The following is a 19,891-nucleotide window of genomic DNA, read 5'->3' on the forward strand; positions in this document are numbered from 1 at the left end:
GGGAGACAGTACAATTACAATACTTTCAGTACAGAAGGAATAGGAGGGCCCTGCTCGTGGAGCTTACAATCTAAAGGAAGGGGGAGGATGATCAGAGCCTATGGCAAGCTAGGAGCTGCACAGTACAGGGTACTCAAAGCCACACAGTCACACAGAACAAGGTAACCAGAGCCGTTCAGGACACATGCAACCTCAATAAACATTTTCAGATATAATAACATATACACTGCTCAAAATAAAATAAAGGAACACTTTTTAATCAGAGTATAGCATCAAGTCAGTTAAATTTCTGGGATATTGACCTGGTCAGTTAAGTAGCAGAGGGGGTTGTCAATCAGATTCAGCTGCTTTGGTGTTAATGAAATTAACAACAGGTGCACTAGATGGGCAACAATGAGACAACCCCCAAAACAGGAATGGTTTTACAGGTGGAGGCCACCACCTGGTTTTTCCCTACTCATCCACCACCATTTTTCCCTACTCATCTTTTCTGACTAGTTTGCACTAGTTTTGCATTTAGCTAGGGTCAGTGTCACTACTGGTAGCATGAGTCGATACCTGGACCCTACAGAGGTTGCACAGGCAGTCCAACTCCTCCAGGATGTCACATCAATACTTGTCATTGCCAGAAGATTTGCTGTGTCTCCTAACACAGTCTCAAGAGCATGGAGGAGATTCCAGGAGACAGGCAGTTACTCTAGGAGAGTTGGACAGGGCCGTAGAAAGTCCCTAACCCATCAGAGGGACCGATATCTGCTCCTTTGTGCAAGGAGGAACAGGACGAGCACTGCCTCAGCCCTCCAAAATGACCTACAGCAGGCCACTGGTGTGAATGTCTCTGACCAAACAATCAGAAATAGACTTCATGAGGGTGGCCTGAGGGCTCAATGTCCTCCAGTGGGCTCTGTGCTCACTACCTGGCACCATAGAGCTCAATTGGCATTTGCCATTGAACACCAGAATTGGCAGGTCTGCCACTGGCGCCCTAAGCGGGATCACCCTGAGGACATGTGACAAATGTGAAAGGGTATGGAGAAGCCATGGAGAATATTATGCTTCCTGTAACATCATTCAGCATGACCGTTTTGGTGGTGGGTCAGTGATGGTCTGGGGAGGTATATCCATGGAGGGATGTACAGACCTCTACAGGTTAAACAATAGCACCCTGACTGCCATTAGGTGGGGGCCATACAAACTACTGAGTACAATTGAGTTTATGCATAATGAAATTTCAGCAAAATGGACTAGCCTGCTGTTTCATTTTTTTCACTTTGATTTTTGGGATGTCTTTGAATTAAGCCCTCTGTAGGTTGATAATTTTCATTTCCATCAAACAATGGGGCATCCTTACCTTATTAACACATTACCCAATTCATATCAGTATAGCTATCCAGTATGATATTTTTTCCCATTGAGATCTGATGTGTTTTCAAAGATTTCCTTACATTTTTTTGAGCAGTGTAGTTTTAGTAAATGTTTGACTTTGAATGGTCACTGTTTTAAGATGCTGAGACTATCTAGGGCTGTCTTGGGATAGAAGGTAGTAGTACAAATGTGAATGATTTCTTGTCTTAACTTTTCTTTTCTTTAGATATATATTGTTTTAATTAATATTTTCCAATTCTGTGTTTCAAAGGAGAAAGTGTTCCTATTACAAAGGTTCCACTACCAAATGTGGACAATAAAATTCCATGGAAAACATACACTGGTGAAAATTGTCGTGGACACATATTGTATTGCGGAACCGAGGTTGTTAAGACAAAGCCACCTGCAGATGGGCTGGTGAAAGCTGTTGTCCTACAAACAGGTGATGCTATTATAGCAAAATAAAAATAAACTATATGCTATTTTTTAGATTAGTTTGAGAATATTCACTCATTAGCTTATTAGCTATATTCATACCTAAATTCTTGTGATTGCTAGAAAATTATGGCCTGTTAAAAAGTACCCATACACTGTATGTTTTCACTTTCTGAATGGCCCATTTATTTACATTCTGCAAAAAAGTGTTCAGACTCTCTAATTCAAAGCTCGGGGTATCAGTATTAAACTTCAAAGGATGTGATGTGTACCAGTCATGTGAAAAATTAAGCACTTCATGGAAAGTGTTACCCTTTTTAACATGTTTGAAACAACAAACACAGAGAAAAAATGTACTTTTCAAAAATGTATTTATTCAACAAAAATATCAATGTATGTAATGGTGGACTGTGTAAAAGATAAATACATCCTTGGTATCAAAAGCTGGTATTGCCCTATTTTGCCCCAAAAATAACTTTGTGTAGGCATTTTGTATAACTGCCAAGCATTGTCTGTCATCAACAGTGACATTTTTGATAACTTCTGCTTGAAAAATGTATTCAGTTGTAAGATGTTGTGGGTTTCCTTGCATGAGGGTCCAGTTTCAAAATCCCCTACAAAATGTAAATGGAAATGAAGTCAAGTCTTTGACTAAGACAGTTCATAACCCTGTATTTTTTCTTTTTTACCCATTCCTTGGTGGATTTTCTAGTGTGCTTTTATCAAGTTGAAAAACCCTATTCCTTTTCCACATAAACTGTGGGAGAGATGGCCTCACATTCTCACTAAGCACGCTTTGATATGATGCAGAATGTATAGTTGACTGGATGACTGCACTCTGAACAACCCTGAAACAGCAAAGCAACCCTAAATCATAACATTTCACCAGTATGCTTTACAGTTGTTAAAAGAGTTTTTCTCCTAAAATGCTGTCTTCAGTTTGCAGCAAACGTCTACTGTTACTGTGCCCAATAACTTTGATTCATCAATCCACAGCACATTATTCCAGAAAGCCTGGCCTTTGCCTAAATGTCATTGACAAACTATAGTCTTGGTTTAAAGTGGAGTTCCACTCAAAAGTGGAAGCTTCACTTGTTTGCCTCCTCCCTACTCCATTGCCATATTTGGCACCTTTTGGGGGGGAGGGGTTTTGACAGGTACCCGCTCCCACTTCCGGCCCATTTCAACGCATGAAGTGAGCCGGAAGTTCGGCCTCCTCTTCCCTCTCACAGTCTCCTGGGAATCTTTACAGGTCACTGCCAGAAGACTTCCAGACCAATCAGAATGCGCAGCGTGACTCACTCATGCGCAGTGGGCACCCAGTTGTGAACTCACAAGCTGTCACAGCCTGGTGCCCACAGTTGAGATGCCGGCGCCGAGGAGAGGAGAGGGAGAGAAGCGACAGTGCGGGTAAACACGTCGCTGGACACTGTAACAGCTTAGTGTGTGTTTATTAAGAGTCAGCAGCTACAGTTTTTGTAGCTGCTGACTTTTAATAAACACAAAACTGAATGGAACTCTGCTTTAACCACTTGCCCTCCTGAGGATTTACCCCCCTTCCTGACCAGGCCTTTTTTGCTATTTGGCACTACACTACTTCAACTGGTACTGCAATGCTGTACCCAAACAAAATTTATGTTATTTTTTTAACACAAATAAAGATTTCTTTCAGTGGTATTTGATCACCTTTGCGTTTTTTATTTTTTGTGCTATAAACAAAAAAAGACCGAAAATGTTGAAAAAAACTATATTTTTTACTTTCGGCTATAAAAATATATAGTAAACATCATAAATTTAGGCCACAATGTGTTTTTCTACATGTCTTTGGTAAAAAATCCCAATAAGTGTATATTGATTGCTTTGTGAGAAAGTTATAGCATCTACAAACTATGGTATAGATAATGGAATTTACACAGCTCTTACTTTCTGACTGCCGATCACATTTCCTGAGGTGCTAAAATACCAGGACAGTACAAACACCCCCAAATGACCCCTTTTTGGAAAGTATGCACCCTAAGCTATCTGCTGAGAGGCATATTGAGTCCATGGAAGATTTATTTTTTTTCCACGAGTTTTTGGAAAATTACAAAAACATTTTTTTTTTACACAAAGTTGTCACTTAAATGATATATTGCTCACACAAGCCATGGGTAAATGGGGAATTAAACCCCAAAATACTATCTGCTACTTCTACTGAGTATGGAGATACCACATGTGTGAGACTTTTTGGGAGCCCAGCCACATAAAGGAGCCTAAAATCCAATGATCACTTTGAAAGCCTGAAGTTGCGTAACTTCCTCATTTCACTTCCTCACTACATATCACAGATTGGAAGGCCCTGAAATGCCAGGATAGCACCTCCCCCCCCCCCCAATCACCCCTTTTTGGAAAGTAGACACACCAAGGAATTTAAAAAGAGGCATAGTGAATATTTTGCAGATCTCATTTTTTCTCACAAGGTTTTGAAATATAAATGAAAATATATGTTTTTGTTTTTTTCTTCATTTTCCAAAAACTTGTGGCAACAAACAAGATCAACAAAATACTCACCATGCTTCTTATCAAATTCCTTTGGGTGTCTACTTTCCAAAAAGGTTGGGTTGTTGCTATCCTGGCATTTCAGGGCCTCCGAAACTGTGATAGGTATTCAGGAAGTGTAATGAGGAAATAAAGCCTTTTGAAAGCCTGAAGGTGCTTATTGGATTGGAAAAAGTCTCTCACATGTGGTATCCCCATATCTGGAAGAAGTAGCAGAATGTATTCTGGGGAGTAATTCCACATATACGCATGGCATGTCTGAGCAATAAATCATTTAAGTGACAATGTTGTGTAAAAAAAAAATATACTTTTTTTGTCATTTTCCAAAAACATGTAGTAAAAAAATTAATTCTTCTATTGACTCAACATGCTTCTCAGAAAATGGTTTGGGGTGTCTACTTTCCAAAAATGAGCCATTTTATGCCAAGCATTGGAAATTTATGGCACACATCACTCACTCTTCTAACCACCTGAAGACCAAGCCTTTTCTGACAGTTTGTTCACATGAAAAAAGATCAATATTTTTTGCTAGGAAATTACTTTGAACCCCCAAACATTATATATTTTTAAAGAAGACACCCTAGTGAATAAAATGGTGGGTGCTGCAATTTTTCATGTCACATAGTACTCGTGCAGCTATTTTTCAAATGCAAAGTTTTTTTTAAAAATACACTTTTTTTTTACTTTTAATGCACAAAAACACAATATATCGGTCAATTATTTGGTAAACTATAAAAGATGATGGTATGCCGCATAAATAGATACCAAACATGACATGCTTTAAATCTATGCATGCCCCATGCAATGGCGACAAACTGCATACGCTTTAATATACATAGGAAACGCTTTAAAGACCTTTACAAGCTACCATTTTAGATTTACAGAGGAGGTCTAGTGCTAGAATTACTGCCCTTGATCTGATGTTCACGGCTATACCTCACATTCATGGTGCAACCCCTGTTTACATACTGGCACGGGGTCAATGCTTGCGCACACAGGTGTGCACGGGAGGTGAGGTTGCTTTTTTTTTTTTTTTATTCAATTTGATTTTTTTAATTATTTTTACGCTGTCCCTTTAATTTTTTTATCACTTTTAATGCTATCACAGGGAATGCAAATATCCCCTATAACTTCAATGGGCATTATTATATATTCTTTTTTGAGAAATCTGGGGTCTGTCAGACTCTAGATATCTCCTCTGCCCTTACATTATCTAATCTCACCAAGATCGTTTTGATCAGATGCTTTCCCAATTTACAAATGGTGCTGTTTATATCCTACAAAACTGAAGTGATGAAATGCTTGTAACTTCCGATTTATTAGACTATAGAGATGATTGGCACCATTCTGGTCTCCAATCAGCTCTGTGGTCAGCTGGCAGAAACACCGACTGCATTCTCAGGTTCCCCCGATGGCACAGCAGTGGAAGGTAGCGGGCAATGGGGGCATCTTCTCCCACTGCTTTTAAAAGTAATCCTGCAGCTAATTAACCAATGATTTCTTTTACATGAAAGCCGATTGCTGGCTGAAAAAAACAATACCAGGATGATGGTATCAGCTGCAGGCATCATCCTGGTATAACCACGCAAAGTCTAGTGATGTACCAGTACATCGCTGGTCCTTGTTGGTATATCATAAAAAATAGTGCAGCGCTGAGGGTAGTAATCATAAAACAGCAATGAGTCCACTGCAAGTCCAGTTCATAAAAACGTGTCAAGTGACAAGTGGGAATTCAATGTTGGTGATCCGTGAGGAAGTGGCTGAAAAACACACTCACCAGAAAGAAGATATATAAACGCAGTATATATCCAAAGCCCATGGATCCTCAATCCAGAAGGAAACAAAGCTGGTCCAGTCACAGAAAAATGGGTCCCTCCTTTATGGATGCAGCAACAGATCGTCCTCCTCCCAGTTTGGTGTAGGATTCCAAAATCAGGGTTCTGCAAGCAAAGTGCTCCTCAAAGGGAGTTTAGGGAAGGACACCCATAGTGTAGTAGGTTATGTAAAAGCAGCTTTATTAAAGGAAACAAAAGCATCCAATTCAAAGTAGGCAGGTATCATAAAGATGTGTCAGCAAGACAAACTAACCCTGACACTATGAATGATGGCCGCCGGGCCTCCACGTGGCTCTGGCGGCGTAGCGTCTTGACGTCCAGGCTCCTCCTTACGCGTTACGTGCGCACGCACATCTTCAGAGGTATGGAACCATCCACCACAGGCCCCAATGCTTTGACATATATGCTCTTTTTTTAACTCCGGATGAAAAATCTCATCTGACAGCACTGCACAAACCTACTTATGTCTATTCTGAGAGCAAGACCCTGTTGCTGTCAGAATAAACAAGTCGGTACTGCAGATGAATGACATTCCTGCAAAGAAAACAGCAATGGTTAACAATAAAACAGTAACAATAAAACAGTAAAATTGTAACAGTAGAACAGTAACAACAACGACAACATAACAACGACAACAACAAAAAAACTATAACTATTTTTGGTTTTTAAAATTTAAAATTTTGGGGGGATTTGCACTTTATATATATATTTTTTTTTCTTACTTTTTCTTTTTTTTTTAAATTTTAGCTTTTTAAAACTCTCCAAATGTGATAGCCCGTTTCCTGACTACCTAACATCTTTTGAGACCCTGTGTAAATATATGCCCTGAACTGTGCCGTGCTGTATCCTATACTAATACTCTACTTGTGTGTGGTAGCGATGGAAGTCCTTGAAGCAGAGACTAGGTTGGCCAGGACAGGAGACACAAAAAAGCATGTGTCATGCCTAATTCCATGTCTGCTACAGACACAACATCTTTTTTGGGATGTCCTTTGGGTTGGGGTTCCAGAAATGGCATCTGGAAAATGCCTCTCATGCAGCCGGCTAACTGCATCTGGGATGGGGGTTTGGGCTACAGCACCGTCTGGATAGAGAAGGGCTATGATGATTTCTTCCTGTAATTTTAAGAAGGATCCACTTCGTCCAGTTGCTTTGTAAAGAACAAAAGCATTATATAGAGCCAATTGAAATAAATAACACACTTTTTGTACCAGCGTCTGGCATTTTGGAAAATTAATTACGGCTTCATCATCTGCTCATTGAAGTCCACCCCTCCCATGTTAAGGTTATAGTCGTGGACACAGTGGGGCTTTTCAACAACACCACCTGCCCTGGCAATTTGGATGGACATAGCTGCGTGAATGGAAGAGAGGATGAAAACTTCCCATTTGTCCTTCCACTTCACTGCAAAGAATTCCTCATTTCTCAAGCAGGCTTTCCCCCCCCCCCCCCTTTCTAAGACGCGTATTTACAGGCCGTTGGGGAAAGCGATTAGCGGCGATCCGGCGATTAGGTCAATTCCAAAATTGCACACATGTCTAAATAGTGGCACGCTTGAATAAAAATTTCCCATCTATGAGTGGCACCCCATATGGAAAAAGAGTGACACCAAGTCCCAAACTATCTTGCCACTGCTCCCCATGTAGTTTGGGCATCCGGGGGGCTCCACATGACTATCTTTTCCTTCGTAAATCTGAAACTTATATCTATAGAATGTTGCCCTCTCACAGGTCTTATACATGTTGACCCCATATCTGGCACGCTTCCTGGGGAGAAATTGTTTGAATGCAAGGCGGCCAGAAAAATTATTGAGGGACTCATTAACGCAGATGTTTTGCTGGGGAGTATAGACATCTGCAAATGTTTGGTTAAGGTGATTTATGAGGAGCTGAATTTTGTGGAGCCGGTCAAATTCAGGGTCACCCCGAGGACGACACAGTGTATTGTCATTGAAATGCATAAAATGCATTGTACTCTCACATCTATGCCTGGCCATGGCAACAGAGAATACGGGTATATGATGAATCGGGTCTGTGGACAAATACAACCAATTCATTGTTTTTTAGTAATGCCCATGTTGAGGACTAGGCCAAAAAAACTTTAACTTCGAAAACTGTAATGGGTTTCCATGTGAATGGTCTAGCAAGGTTTGAATTTGGGTTGGTGGCGATAAACTGTTGTGCATATAAATTGCTTTTATCCACAATCAATGCATACAGATCTTCTGTGAAAAACAGCCCAAAAAAATCAAATTTGCTGTTTCTACCTGAATCCCGGGTTGGGCAGTGAATGGGGGAAGTATGAGTGCTGCAGAATTTGTGGACTGCCAATCGGGATTTGCAAGCACATCCGGAAGGATACTAGGTGCTCTTCTTGCCTGTGTACAAATTCTTTGTTGCTGCAGGACACTACTTGTGCTCGCCACTGCACCAGCTTGTACTGCACTTATGGGACTCACCACATCACCAAGTGATACTGCAGTGCTGGTATGTGAAAGATCAGGATGTACTAGGCCGTTGGTGCTCACCAGTTCACCAAAAGGTAGAGCGGCACTAGTACTGGCAGTCTGCTGCATATGAGAGTCATCATGCGTTTGTAACATCTCAGCAACCTGGGAACGTGGTCAGGAACACCTGATCTTAGCAGGGACCTCTTCTCCATCATCTTAACTATCTTTCAGGGTGTTTCTGCTGTCTACAGGTGCATATTCTGAGGCTGATTGTGTCAAGGAGTCTTCCCCTTATCTCTCACCTGACATGCTCAAAATCCTGTAGGCCTCTTCACTAGCGTACCTTTCCATTGACATTTTGGCCACTAAATGTATAGGTACCTAGTGCATTTCATGAGAAAAAGAACACTTTGCTGTCAGGAACTGCAAAAACATTTACCGGCAAGTGCTAATAGAGATCAGGCCTGATTCTGCGAACAATTTAGTTTTGTATGCAATGTATCAAGTGACAGTGACCTACTGACACTGCACTTGTTGTGGGAGAAGGGGGGGGGGGCTAAATGCAGGTGCTGGGGCTGATTACACTAACACTACATTTTTGGGGACACTATACTAATGTGAACTCTGGTATAGTGCTGATCTGATCAAATATTTTGATTCATTCAGACACTATACTAGCAATGGAGGTTTATTGTGTATGTAAGCATGTTCCTGGCAATCAAGGGGTTAAATGTGATTACTGATGTACTGATGGGCAATCTGACACTATCTGGGAGGGGCGCTAACTGATGCTAACGCAATCTGAAGTCGCCGGTGACACAAATACAGTGATCAGAAAAAAATTTGTACACTGTACTGACACTGGGGACAGGGCAGTGACGGGGTTAACTGGGGGGGCATCAAGGGGTTAAATGTGTCTTAAGGTGTTCTAACTGTGAAAAGTGTGCTGTTTTACTCACATGTGTCTTGATCCTTCTCCCTCTGGGACAGAATGTGCCTAGAGAGAGAAGATGTCAATATTTCCTGTACCTGTGTAACTGTAAACACAGGTACAGGAAGATCCCTGATAGGACAGGGATCGATCATCAAACTTAGGCTGACCATCACTGGCCTAAATCAGATGATTGTTCCCTTGGGGGTCAAATCACAGCACCCGGGGGGCGCATGCGCGGCTGGGAACATTGATGGCCGCATTCCTGTGAGCTCCGTACATCCCCCGACCTAAGAGACTCACCCACGGCGCACCGCTAATCCATATTCGTCCCTGGGTGAGTCACAGTAGCAGGGCACCCAGCGCGCCAGACCTCAGTCCTATAATGGGGAAGATAGGGCGCTGGAAGCCCCCCTCCCCTCCGCCACGTGAGCCGCGGCCGTCACCGCTGCAGCGGTTCCTTCACAGGCCACAATCCTCGGCCTCAATTACAACAGGGATCCCACAGACGAGCTCCGACGGGCCCCCAGTGGCGGTCGGCGGTACTGCACCAGCTGCCTCTAGCTCCCTCCACAATGTCTCCACAATACAGCCAACATCCTCACTCCCAGGGATGAGCTCTGACGGGCCCCCAGTGGCGGCAGGAGGTACTACACCTGCTGCCTCCCCAATGCAGCTAATCTCCTCACTCTCTCAGCACCAACATATAGATGAATCTGAATCCCAAATCCCTATAGAGGGGACAGCAGAGCATCCTTTGATGAGCCTTTCCTCATCCGCTCTCACTAATCTCCATGTCTCACCTGCCCTCACGATATCTACGCTAGAAGAAAAATTGCAGGTATTCTTGCGCAATATTACCGCCACTATTGCCGCTGAAGTGGGCAAATTAGCTTTGGATCTTCATGGAGAAATAGCGCAGATTGGGGAGCGTGCAGATCAACTGGAGAATAAATTTGATGAATTGGTGCAATACGTTCATGTCTTGGAGGAAGACAATGCGTACCTGAAACACACCATGTCCCAAATTCAGCTCCAGCAAGAAGATTTGGAAAACAGGGAACGCCGGCAAAACGTCCGTATTCGAGGTATATCTGAATCCATTGCCGATTCCCAACTTCGTCGACACCTCCTGTCTTTCTTCACCACAACCGCGCCCTTGGTCCCAGAAGCAGAGTGGCGCATGGATAGGGCTCATCGTTCTTTAGGTCCCAGGCCTGCTGACGGCACCAGACCACGTGATGTCATCGTCCGCTTCCATTTTTTTGAGAGCAAGGAAGCCTTGTTGGCCTCTGTACGCAACGTTCCCTCCCTGGAATTTAAAGGGGACCGGCTTCAGCTCTTTTGTGATCTTTCTCCTATTACCCTGGCTAAACGGCGAGCGCTGAAACCACTCACCACGCATCTTCAACATCTTCGTATCCCTTACCGCTGGGGTTTTCCCTTCAAGCTGGTCGTCTCCAAAGATAACGCCCAAGTTATTCTACGTGATCTTTTTGAAGCAGACTCCTTCCTGAAGCAACTGGGATTACCCCCCCTGCCGGACGACAATGCCTCACTACCATCTACGCCATCTTGTCCTTCCGCCACCCCCAGCAAGATCTGGACACCAGTTCGTAGGGGCCGGAAGCGTCCTTCCCGTACTCCACAACGCCCTCGCCCTGCTCGTTGTAGTGATGATCCTGCTTGATGTTTTTTTTTTTTTTTTTTTTTTTTTTGAGGTGTTCTTCAAGGTTGTATCCCTATCTCCTCCCCTCTCCCCTTTCCATCCCCCCTCCTTTTCTTCCCCCCCTTTCCCCCTCTCCCTTCTTTTCCCCACCCTCCCTTCTTCCTCCCTTTTTTTCCGTTTTATTTTTGCGCTGGGTGCCTTTTTATGCTGTATCTTTTTGGCCGGGTTTGCCGATTTCTATGTTCCGGTTGTCATGTTGCCCCCGATCACGTCCAGACATTTGCCTGGACGACTTGGGAGCTGATGTCTTTCCCAAGTTCATATCCATACGGATATCTATGTTCTTTATTGTAATTTTTTGGGTTTGTCCATTAATGTTATTAGTTCTAATGTTTCATGTCCCTACTGTTCTTAGATTTGCCTCATCGATGCTATCTCCATTATTCTTTATCTGGGTTCATTTGCTATTTGTATGTTTATCTAATGATGGCTTTACGGTTATTATCGTACAATGTCAAAGGTCTTAACTCCATCCAAAAACGGTGGATGGCTTTGAGGGAATTTCGATCCTCAGGAGCAGATATTATTTTTGTCCAGGAGACCCATTTCAAGTCAACTGGCTCATTTCGTTTTGCCTCAAGGTTTTTCTCCCACTCCTACTCAGCTTTTGATCCCACTGGGAAAGCCGGAGTGGCTATTTTGATTCGGACACACTGCTCCCTTCGGGTCATTTCCTCCAAAGTCGACCCACGGGGTCGTTATATCATTTTGGAATGTATGTTTGCTGGTTCTCCCCTTATCCTGTTAAACTTGTATGCCCCGAACGCAGGTCAATTACATTTCCTCTCCCAAACCCTTGCTAGACTGAATGCCTTTACCACACCACATATGATCATTGGAGGTGATTTTAATTTAATCATGTCCCCCCACAAGGATAGGAAAGTACTATTTGAATCCGCCCCCTCGAAGCGGCAGTGTTCCTCTTCAAAATCTTTTCGCAAATTGATAAGGGAACATCGTCTCTTTGATGCTTGGCGGATCAAACATCCCCTTCATAAACAGTATACTTTCTACTCCATCCCTCATCGGAGTTTCTCCCGCTTGGACCACTTTTTTATCTCTTCCCCCTTACTCCCTCTCTTGGTTTCATCCGAAATCAATCCCAGTACATGGTCCGATCACGCCTCTTTGTCTCTGAATCTTTTCTTCCCTGATTCTTTACCGAAAGCTTGTCATTGGCGTCTCAATGAGACCTTTCTCACTACTGCCCGTTTCCGTGAAGAACTCTCTCGGGGATTGGATATGTACTTCCAAGACAACGTTGGCTCGGTGACTTCTTCCTCGACACTTTGGGAAGCCCACAAGGCCGTTTTCCGGGGAATATGTATCTCTATAGGCTCCCGTTTGAAAAAGTCCTCAGCCAGTGCCAAGGCTTCTCTCATCCACCAATTATCCTCGGCTGAGCGTCAACTGCTAATCAAGCCGTCCATAACCCGTCTTCGTAGGGTTACTTCTCTACGCGACCAAATCAAAGCTCTTGACTCACATAGAGCTGTGCAATCACTTCTTTGGGTCAAACAGAAATTTTATGAATTTTCCAATAAGCCCCACCGTATGCTAGTCAACAGGCTTAAAACGCAATTTTCTTCCTCGTTACCAGACCATCTTCTTCAATCAGATGGTACACCTACATATGACCCTCATGTAATGGCCTCACTTTTTGGATCATATTATAAGACTCTCTACAACTGTTTAACCCCAGATCTCCATCCTCCTTTTTGTAAAACGTCATTCGATGCCTTCTTTGAGTCATTCTCTTTGCCGCAGATATCACCTTCTGACCTTTTGGCCCTTAATGCCGATATCTCATCTGAGGAGCTGTATGATACGATTAATCAGCTCTCTTCTCACAAATCACCAGGACCCGATGGCTTGCCTTATTCTTATTACAAGACGTTCATAGGCATTTTGGCCCCCCATCTTCTCTCTTTGTTTCAGGATCTCTTAAGAGGTGTCCCCCCTCAGGCTGATTTTTCACGTGCATATATTTCCGTTATCCCCAAGCCTGATAAGGATCCTTCTATTCCGGACAATTATCGCCCCATTGCCCTGTTAAACTCTGATTATAAAATATTTACTAAGATTTTGGCCAATAGGCTTTCCCGATTCCTCTCCAAGCTCATACACAGGGACCAAGTGGGCTTTGTGCCCACCAGACACGCAGCGGACAATACCAGGAGGTCTATTGACCTGATCGACCTGATTAACAGAACTTCATCCCCTGCTATATTGCTGAGTTTGGATGCTCAAAAAGCTTTTGATCGCCTTAGCTGGCCCTATATGTTTATGATCTTGGAGAGATATGGTTTCCGGGGCCCGTTTGTGATGGCCCTGAAGGTCCTTTACTCCTCCCCGTCCTCAGAGGTCAGATTGTCTTCATTTCTTTCACCTTCTTTCAGGATGTCGAACGGTACAAGGCAGGGGTGCCCACTTTCCCCTTTACTGTTTATCCTCTGCCTAGAGCCGCTGGCCACTGCCATTCGATCTAACCCTGACATACGAGGGATACATTCCCATGGGCGTGAATATAAATTGTCCCTATTTGCAGACGATATCCTTCTTACTCTAACTAGTCCTTGCACCTCTCTTCCGGTTCTTCATAAAACCTTACAATTATTTGGGACCCTGTCAGGCTACAAGGTAAATACATCCAAAACCGAAGCACTCCCACTTCATATCCCACCCGACATGTTAACCTCTCTCCAAGCATCTTACCAATATCGTTGGTGTACTCACTCGCTGAAGTATTTGGGTACCAACCTTACTTCCTCCTACCATTCCATATATGAGGCTAATTTTCCCCCCCTATTTGTTGCTATTTCCCGTTCCTTAAAAGTTTGGGACACCCTACCTATTTCCTTTCTTGGACGTATAAATGTTATAAAAATGACCGTACTGCCCAAACTTTTGTATCTATTTGCAACTCTCCCCGTCCCCATCCCTATGTCCAAGCTAAATTCTATCCAAAAATCTCTCTTACGTTTTATTTGGCACAACAAACAACATAGAATTGCACGTTCTGTACTCCTTTCTTTACGCTCTAGAGGAGGCTTGGGAGTACCGGATATTGTGACCTATTACTATGCCACCCACCTTCGTTTTTTAATCTCCTGGTCCACCAGACGCCCTTCTAACAAATGGACTGAGATTGAAACCTTACAACTTACTCCGACCCATTTATGCTCTCTGCTTTGGGATATGTCAGCGGTGGCCATCGCTTCTCACCGACACCTTTTACTTGGACCCATGCAATTCTCCTTGTCTATCTGGAAGAGATGCAGGGCTAAATTCGCTTTGTCCTCCGAGTGCTCCCCTCTGACTAATGTTCTCTTTAATCCCTCCCTTCCAGATAGTTTGTCCTTACACCGAATGCTCCCATGGGCCTCAGCCGATCTTTTCCAACTGCGTCATCTGGTCCATCCCGTGACTCGGAAATTTAAATCATTTTCCGACATCCAAAAAAATACCCAAATACCTCCTCAGCACTTCTATGTTTATTTGCAGATACGCCATTTTTTCTCCACCCTGTCACCCTCATTGACTCTGCAGAAGCCTACACCCTTTGAGCGCCTGTGTATTCAGGGCCCACATCAAAAGGGCACAGTCTCCAATACATATAAGCTCCTGCTAGATGTCCCTCCCTTAACTATTGATACCCATCGCTATATGCGTAAGTGGTCCCAATTTCTCCGCTTTGACATTGACTTGTTGCAGTGGAAGAAAATATGGGAGAACGCATCCAAATCCTCTATGTGTGTAGTTTATAAGGAAAATGCTTACAAAATCATAATGTTGTGGTATCGAACCCCTGATGTGCTCCATTCTTGTAACTTGAGTGCTTCTCCTGCTTGCTGGCGCTGCGGGAGGGAAACCGGCTCCCTTTTTCACATTTTTTGGGATTGTAGGCTTATCACTCCCTTTTGGGAAGAGGTTTTGGCCTTATTACAACTGGTATTACATTCCTCTCTCCCTTTTGAGCCTCTTTATTTTTTATTGGGCCTGCCCTTTCCAGGTCTCTCTAGACCATCGAGGAGACTCTCTGTGCATATTTTGACGGCGGCCAGGAGAAGCATTCCAATGAGCTGGCTCTCCCCTACACCTCCCTCAATGTTGACATTATTTAAGATTATTGCAGATATTAGGAAAATGGAATATCTTACCGCTTCACATGCCGATTCTATAATCTTATTTGAAGCTGTGTGGAACCCGTGGGATGTTTACACCTCTGGTCAACCTGCTTGACTTGTGCGGACTTGATCATCCTTCCAATGTTGCCCTATTGTCATTGCATACTGTTATTTTTCTACCCATGTTACTAGCATCGATGATCCCTTTGTTTTTCTTTCTCTCTATTTCTTTTTAAAATGTCATGTATGTATATACATGTGGAAAATTTAATAAAATGTTATTCATAAAAAAATCACAGCACCCGCGGGTCGGCAGGGGCATGCGTGCACCTCCTGGCCCGCGAAAACCGCAGGAGCGCGAATTACGTATATATATGTGATTTTGCGCACACATGCCACCCTCTAATAATATTTCTGCTATAGGGCGGCACGGAAGCAGTTAATGTCATTTTTGGACAACAAAGGCTTTTTCTTGGTACACCCCAGATGCAGGTTAAATTGGTGCAGTCACTTTGTCATTGTGGATGCATGCACGTTGACCCCAAATGTTGCAAGAGTTGCCTGAACATCCCTCAATGAAATTTTGGGGTTCCTGGAGATTTCTTTAAACTTTGAATGGTTCAATTTGCTGGTCTGGCCAGTCCTGGACAAATTACCAGTTGTTTGAAATCTATGCCATATTTTTTTTGCTTACAGTGAAATTATTAATATTAAATTATTTGGCAATCTTTTTTAAATTCCTTGCCATATCTATAGGCATCCCTTGTTTCTAAGGGCCTTAAGCTGACCATAGACAGATCAAAAATTGGCCTGTTCAGCAGGGACCAGTGCAATTTTGACCTGTGAATGGGTGGGCTGGTTGTACAGAAGTTTGTATATGCAATGATATCACCACTATCACCACCCCTTCCATTTTATAGCTGATGAAAGGTCGGGGAGCTTTCATTCCGCTAGTGTTACCGCCAAAGATCAGTTGCGTGCTGATGGACATCAGGTATTTTATGGAGGGGGTGGGGGTGTGAGTCAGTAGCAGCAAGAATGATAATTAATGATGGACTTACAATGAGGGACTTTTATTTATTTATTTTTTTTAATAAAAGAATTGTTAGATGTTTGGGTGTCTTTATTTCTATTTTAATACTACAAAATTATATCAGAACACTGTATGACCATCCACCAATAAAAGAGGAAATAAGCTGTTTAGATATATTTTGTAGTAATAAAATATTTTGCAATTTTTTTATAATTGGGGAGTGCAAATTTACCCCTATTTTTCCAGTCTTTTTCAGATTATTGATTCAGTGCTTTGGGTATGCACCACTCCGGGATTATAGTCTATTTGAATGGTATAGAACTAGACTAATTATACAACATGATGTGGCAGTGGGGAGTGGTTATATTTATTATTTGTTTATTTCTTTTTGTGAATGTTAAGGAAGGGGGGCATATCTAGGAGCCTCCTTATTAAAGGGGGCTTCCAAATTCTGATAAGTCTCCTGCCCATAGACCCCCTACAACCACTAGGTGAGGGTTGTAGGGAAGAGGCCCTTGTCCTCATTAACATGAAGATGAGGTGCTTTGCTAGAGGCCCCCCCCATGTTGAGGGCATGTGACAATGTATGGGGGGTGGGGGGCACTGCATGCTTGGAGTAAGGGCCTGGTATGGATTTGTTAGAGGGACCTCACACTTTTTCTGTTTTTTTTTTTTTTTTTGCAAGGAGCCCCCTAAAATTCATACCAGACCTAACGTTCTGCTATGTATTTCTAGGGGGGTCTCATGCTTTTGGGGGGGAATTTATGCTAAAAAGAAAAAAGTGAGTGCCCCCAGGGAATTTATAACATTATTGCTGTAGGATATTCTAATAAAATTGCAGGCAAAAAAACTTCACATAATAAAAAGAAAATAAAATCACACAGACCCCTTTGAAATGTCCCCCACAATATAACATACTTTTAGGGGTCAGACTCTGCTGTGAATTTTGGGGCAGCCTTTGGGGCCTGTGAAGCATGAGGGAGATGCCATTTGCCATTAATTTAAAACTTTTTTTTCTACTATAAACGTCAGTGATAAAAAATAACTGGTCTCAGCCATACAGAATTTTTTTTTTTTAATTTAAGTTAAAGGGAGTTGAATGTTAAAAACAGTTCTGGTCATTTTCTGGGCTAAGAGGAAAGGAAATATCAAGAAACAAAGTGGTATGGGAGGTCTAAGGGACATACTGAAGCAAAAAAAAATGTTTAAAACTCTGTTTGGCTGGGAGCAATGATTTTAGTATTGCTTAAAGTGAAACATTAAAAATGCAAAACTCCATTAAAAAACATGCCTGGGGATGCACTGACCCTGCTTGTGAAGTGGCGCATCTATAAAATGTATACAACGTACTATAGCAAAGCTGACATTTACAAAGAAAAGGTGTGTTTAAATTGCCACAAAAAAGACATCACCTAGCTACTTTATTGTTTGTAAGCAAATAGTCAGGGATTGTAGTCATCTTTACCAGACTCTTAGCCTTGGTTCACAACGATACGACTTGTCATGCGATTTGACAGTTTCAAATAGCATGACAAATCGCACCCTATTGTTTGCAATGGAACTGTTCAAATTGGTGCGTCTCCAAATTTGCTAAATTCTTTTAGTGTCAAGATGTTTGTGAGTTTCCTTGCATGAGGGTCCAGTTTTAAAGTCCTCCTACAAAATTTCAATGGGAATGAATTCAGGTCTTTGACTAGGACAGTCTACATATTAGGTCCTCCAAAATTCCAAACCAGACCCTCATTACAGCATGCAGCTTTGAGGCAAGAAAAGAAGGGATTAGCATGCACCCCCTCTTAATAAGCCATGCTAGGCTTACCCTCAGCTTGGATAGTTATCTTGCCAGATGGCACTGCCCCCCCCCCAAAAAAAAGCACCTTGTCCCCATGTTAATGAGAACAAGGGCAGAAGGCTTATTAGAATCTGGAAGCCCCATTTAACAATAAAGGGACACACAGTCCCCTCTATGTGAATGGGTAATGAGTGCATAGCACCCAAACTCATTACCAAAAAAAATGTAAAGTGTAACTAAAACACACAGTTCTTTATTAGGAAAACAAATCCCATTATATAGATTTATGTCCATCACAATGCCTGACACCCTCCAAAAGAATAAATCCAATGATCAAACAAGATTATGTCACTCATCGTATAACATCTCCTAGAGCTGTTATGAACAATATAGTGGAAGGAGTGGGGGATAATGGTGAAATCATTACTCAAATATGACCATGTAGCCATATTTAGGCAACAATGTCTCCCCATATCCCTGTTCCTTTGCTTACATGAGTGGGGATTCCCAGCGATGTAAGTGAATGGGCCAGGTGACATCAGTGGTGCGCCCGCTGCTTCCTTAATAACCATTGGCATCAAGAAGCTGTCATGTTTGTCCACTCCAAACACCTTAAATGTTCAACATTCAGATGGAGTGCATACACAACACTCAGCTCATCCCAAGATAGAGCCAATGTCTGTTTTTAAAGTACATGTGTTCTCAGTGAGATTTATCATGGTGTACCGTTCTCATGGTGATTACATTGAGGGGAAATCTCAGTACTGACAGTTCCTGCTGGAAGAGGAGGTGAGGGAAATATTCCCAAAATGCACACCAATATCAGTGACAGTAAAAGTGTAGTTTTCCCATGTGTCTCAGGAACAGAAATTGAGATACCACTTATCCAAAAGCAACATAAAAACTCCCTGCTGTAAACAAAGTAAATTAAACAAATTTAACTGATATTCAACTCTAATTATCATTTCTTAACTTACTAGCTGTAAATTAAATCATAGATTCAAATTTGTTTGACCTTCATGTGAAGTTTCAATATATGTTGATTTCTAGGATTCAACACTGCAAAGGGAGACCTTGTGAGATCAATTATGTATCCCAAACCTGTGAATTTCAAATTACACAGAGAGGTTTTGAAAGTTCTTGCTGGGCTTGCAGTACTTTCCATCATTGGAGTCATATACACAGTTGCACTTTACTCGTTTAGTGGGGTAAGTAGAATACTTTTTTGCAGGTGCTGTCAGATTATCACATTCAGAATCCCTTCTATGTCTGAGAGCATCTTACAGCCAAGTAAATATTCAAGTAGGTAAAACATGGCACCTGCTGCGGTCTTTAACTGGCTTATGAAGCAAGGACTAAGTGAACTGGGCAACGCATGTCAGTAATAAATTAAAAATAAAAAAAGGGTTCAAAAATCAACTCGCCAGCCAGCTTGCCAACAACCAAATTGACCTGTCTAACAGTATGTGTTAAAAACAGGGATTTAGTTAGCACACATTTGCAAATACACACGTAAGCCACAGAACCACATCACGGCACCCTGATATTCTGTGGTCCTAACTCTACAAATTTGAGTCCCCATCGTAGAGGCTCATGCATTTAAAGGATAGACTGCACATATCCACATAGCTCTACTTTAATATAATAGGTATATTGT

General features: G+C 42.4%; 1 protein-coding gene across 2 annotated transcripts in view; it reads left to right on the forward strand.

The window, feature by feature from the left end:
• The window catches only part of LOC149445018 (putative cation-transporting ATPase 13A5), a 133,702-nt gene that overhangs the window by 64,934 nt on the left and 48,877 nt on the right, over nucleotides 1–19,891 (forward strand). For both annotated transcript variants that reach the window (XM_089654310.1, XM_089654311.1), the window contains exons 10-11: nucleotides 1,637–1,807; nucleotides 19,285–19,442. In XM_089654310.1, the coding sequence (XP_089510436.1) occupies nucleotides 1,637–1,807; nucleotides 19,285–19,442 (329 nt within the window). The remainder of the gene's footprint in view (nucleotides 1–1,636; nucleotides 1,808–19,284; nucleotides 19,443–19,891) is intronic.

Source organism: Staurois parvus, unplaced genomic scaffold (genome assembly GCF_062004578.1).
Source record: "Staurois parvus isolate SC_StPar_1 unplaced genomic scaffold, SC_StPar_1.0 ptg000750l, whole genome shotgun sequence".
In the NCBI taxonomy this organism is placed as follows: domain Eukaryota; kingdom Metazoa; phylum Chordata; class Amphibia; order Anura; family Ranidae; genus Staurois; species Staurois parvus.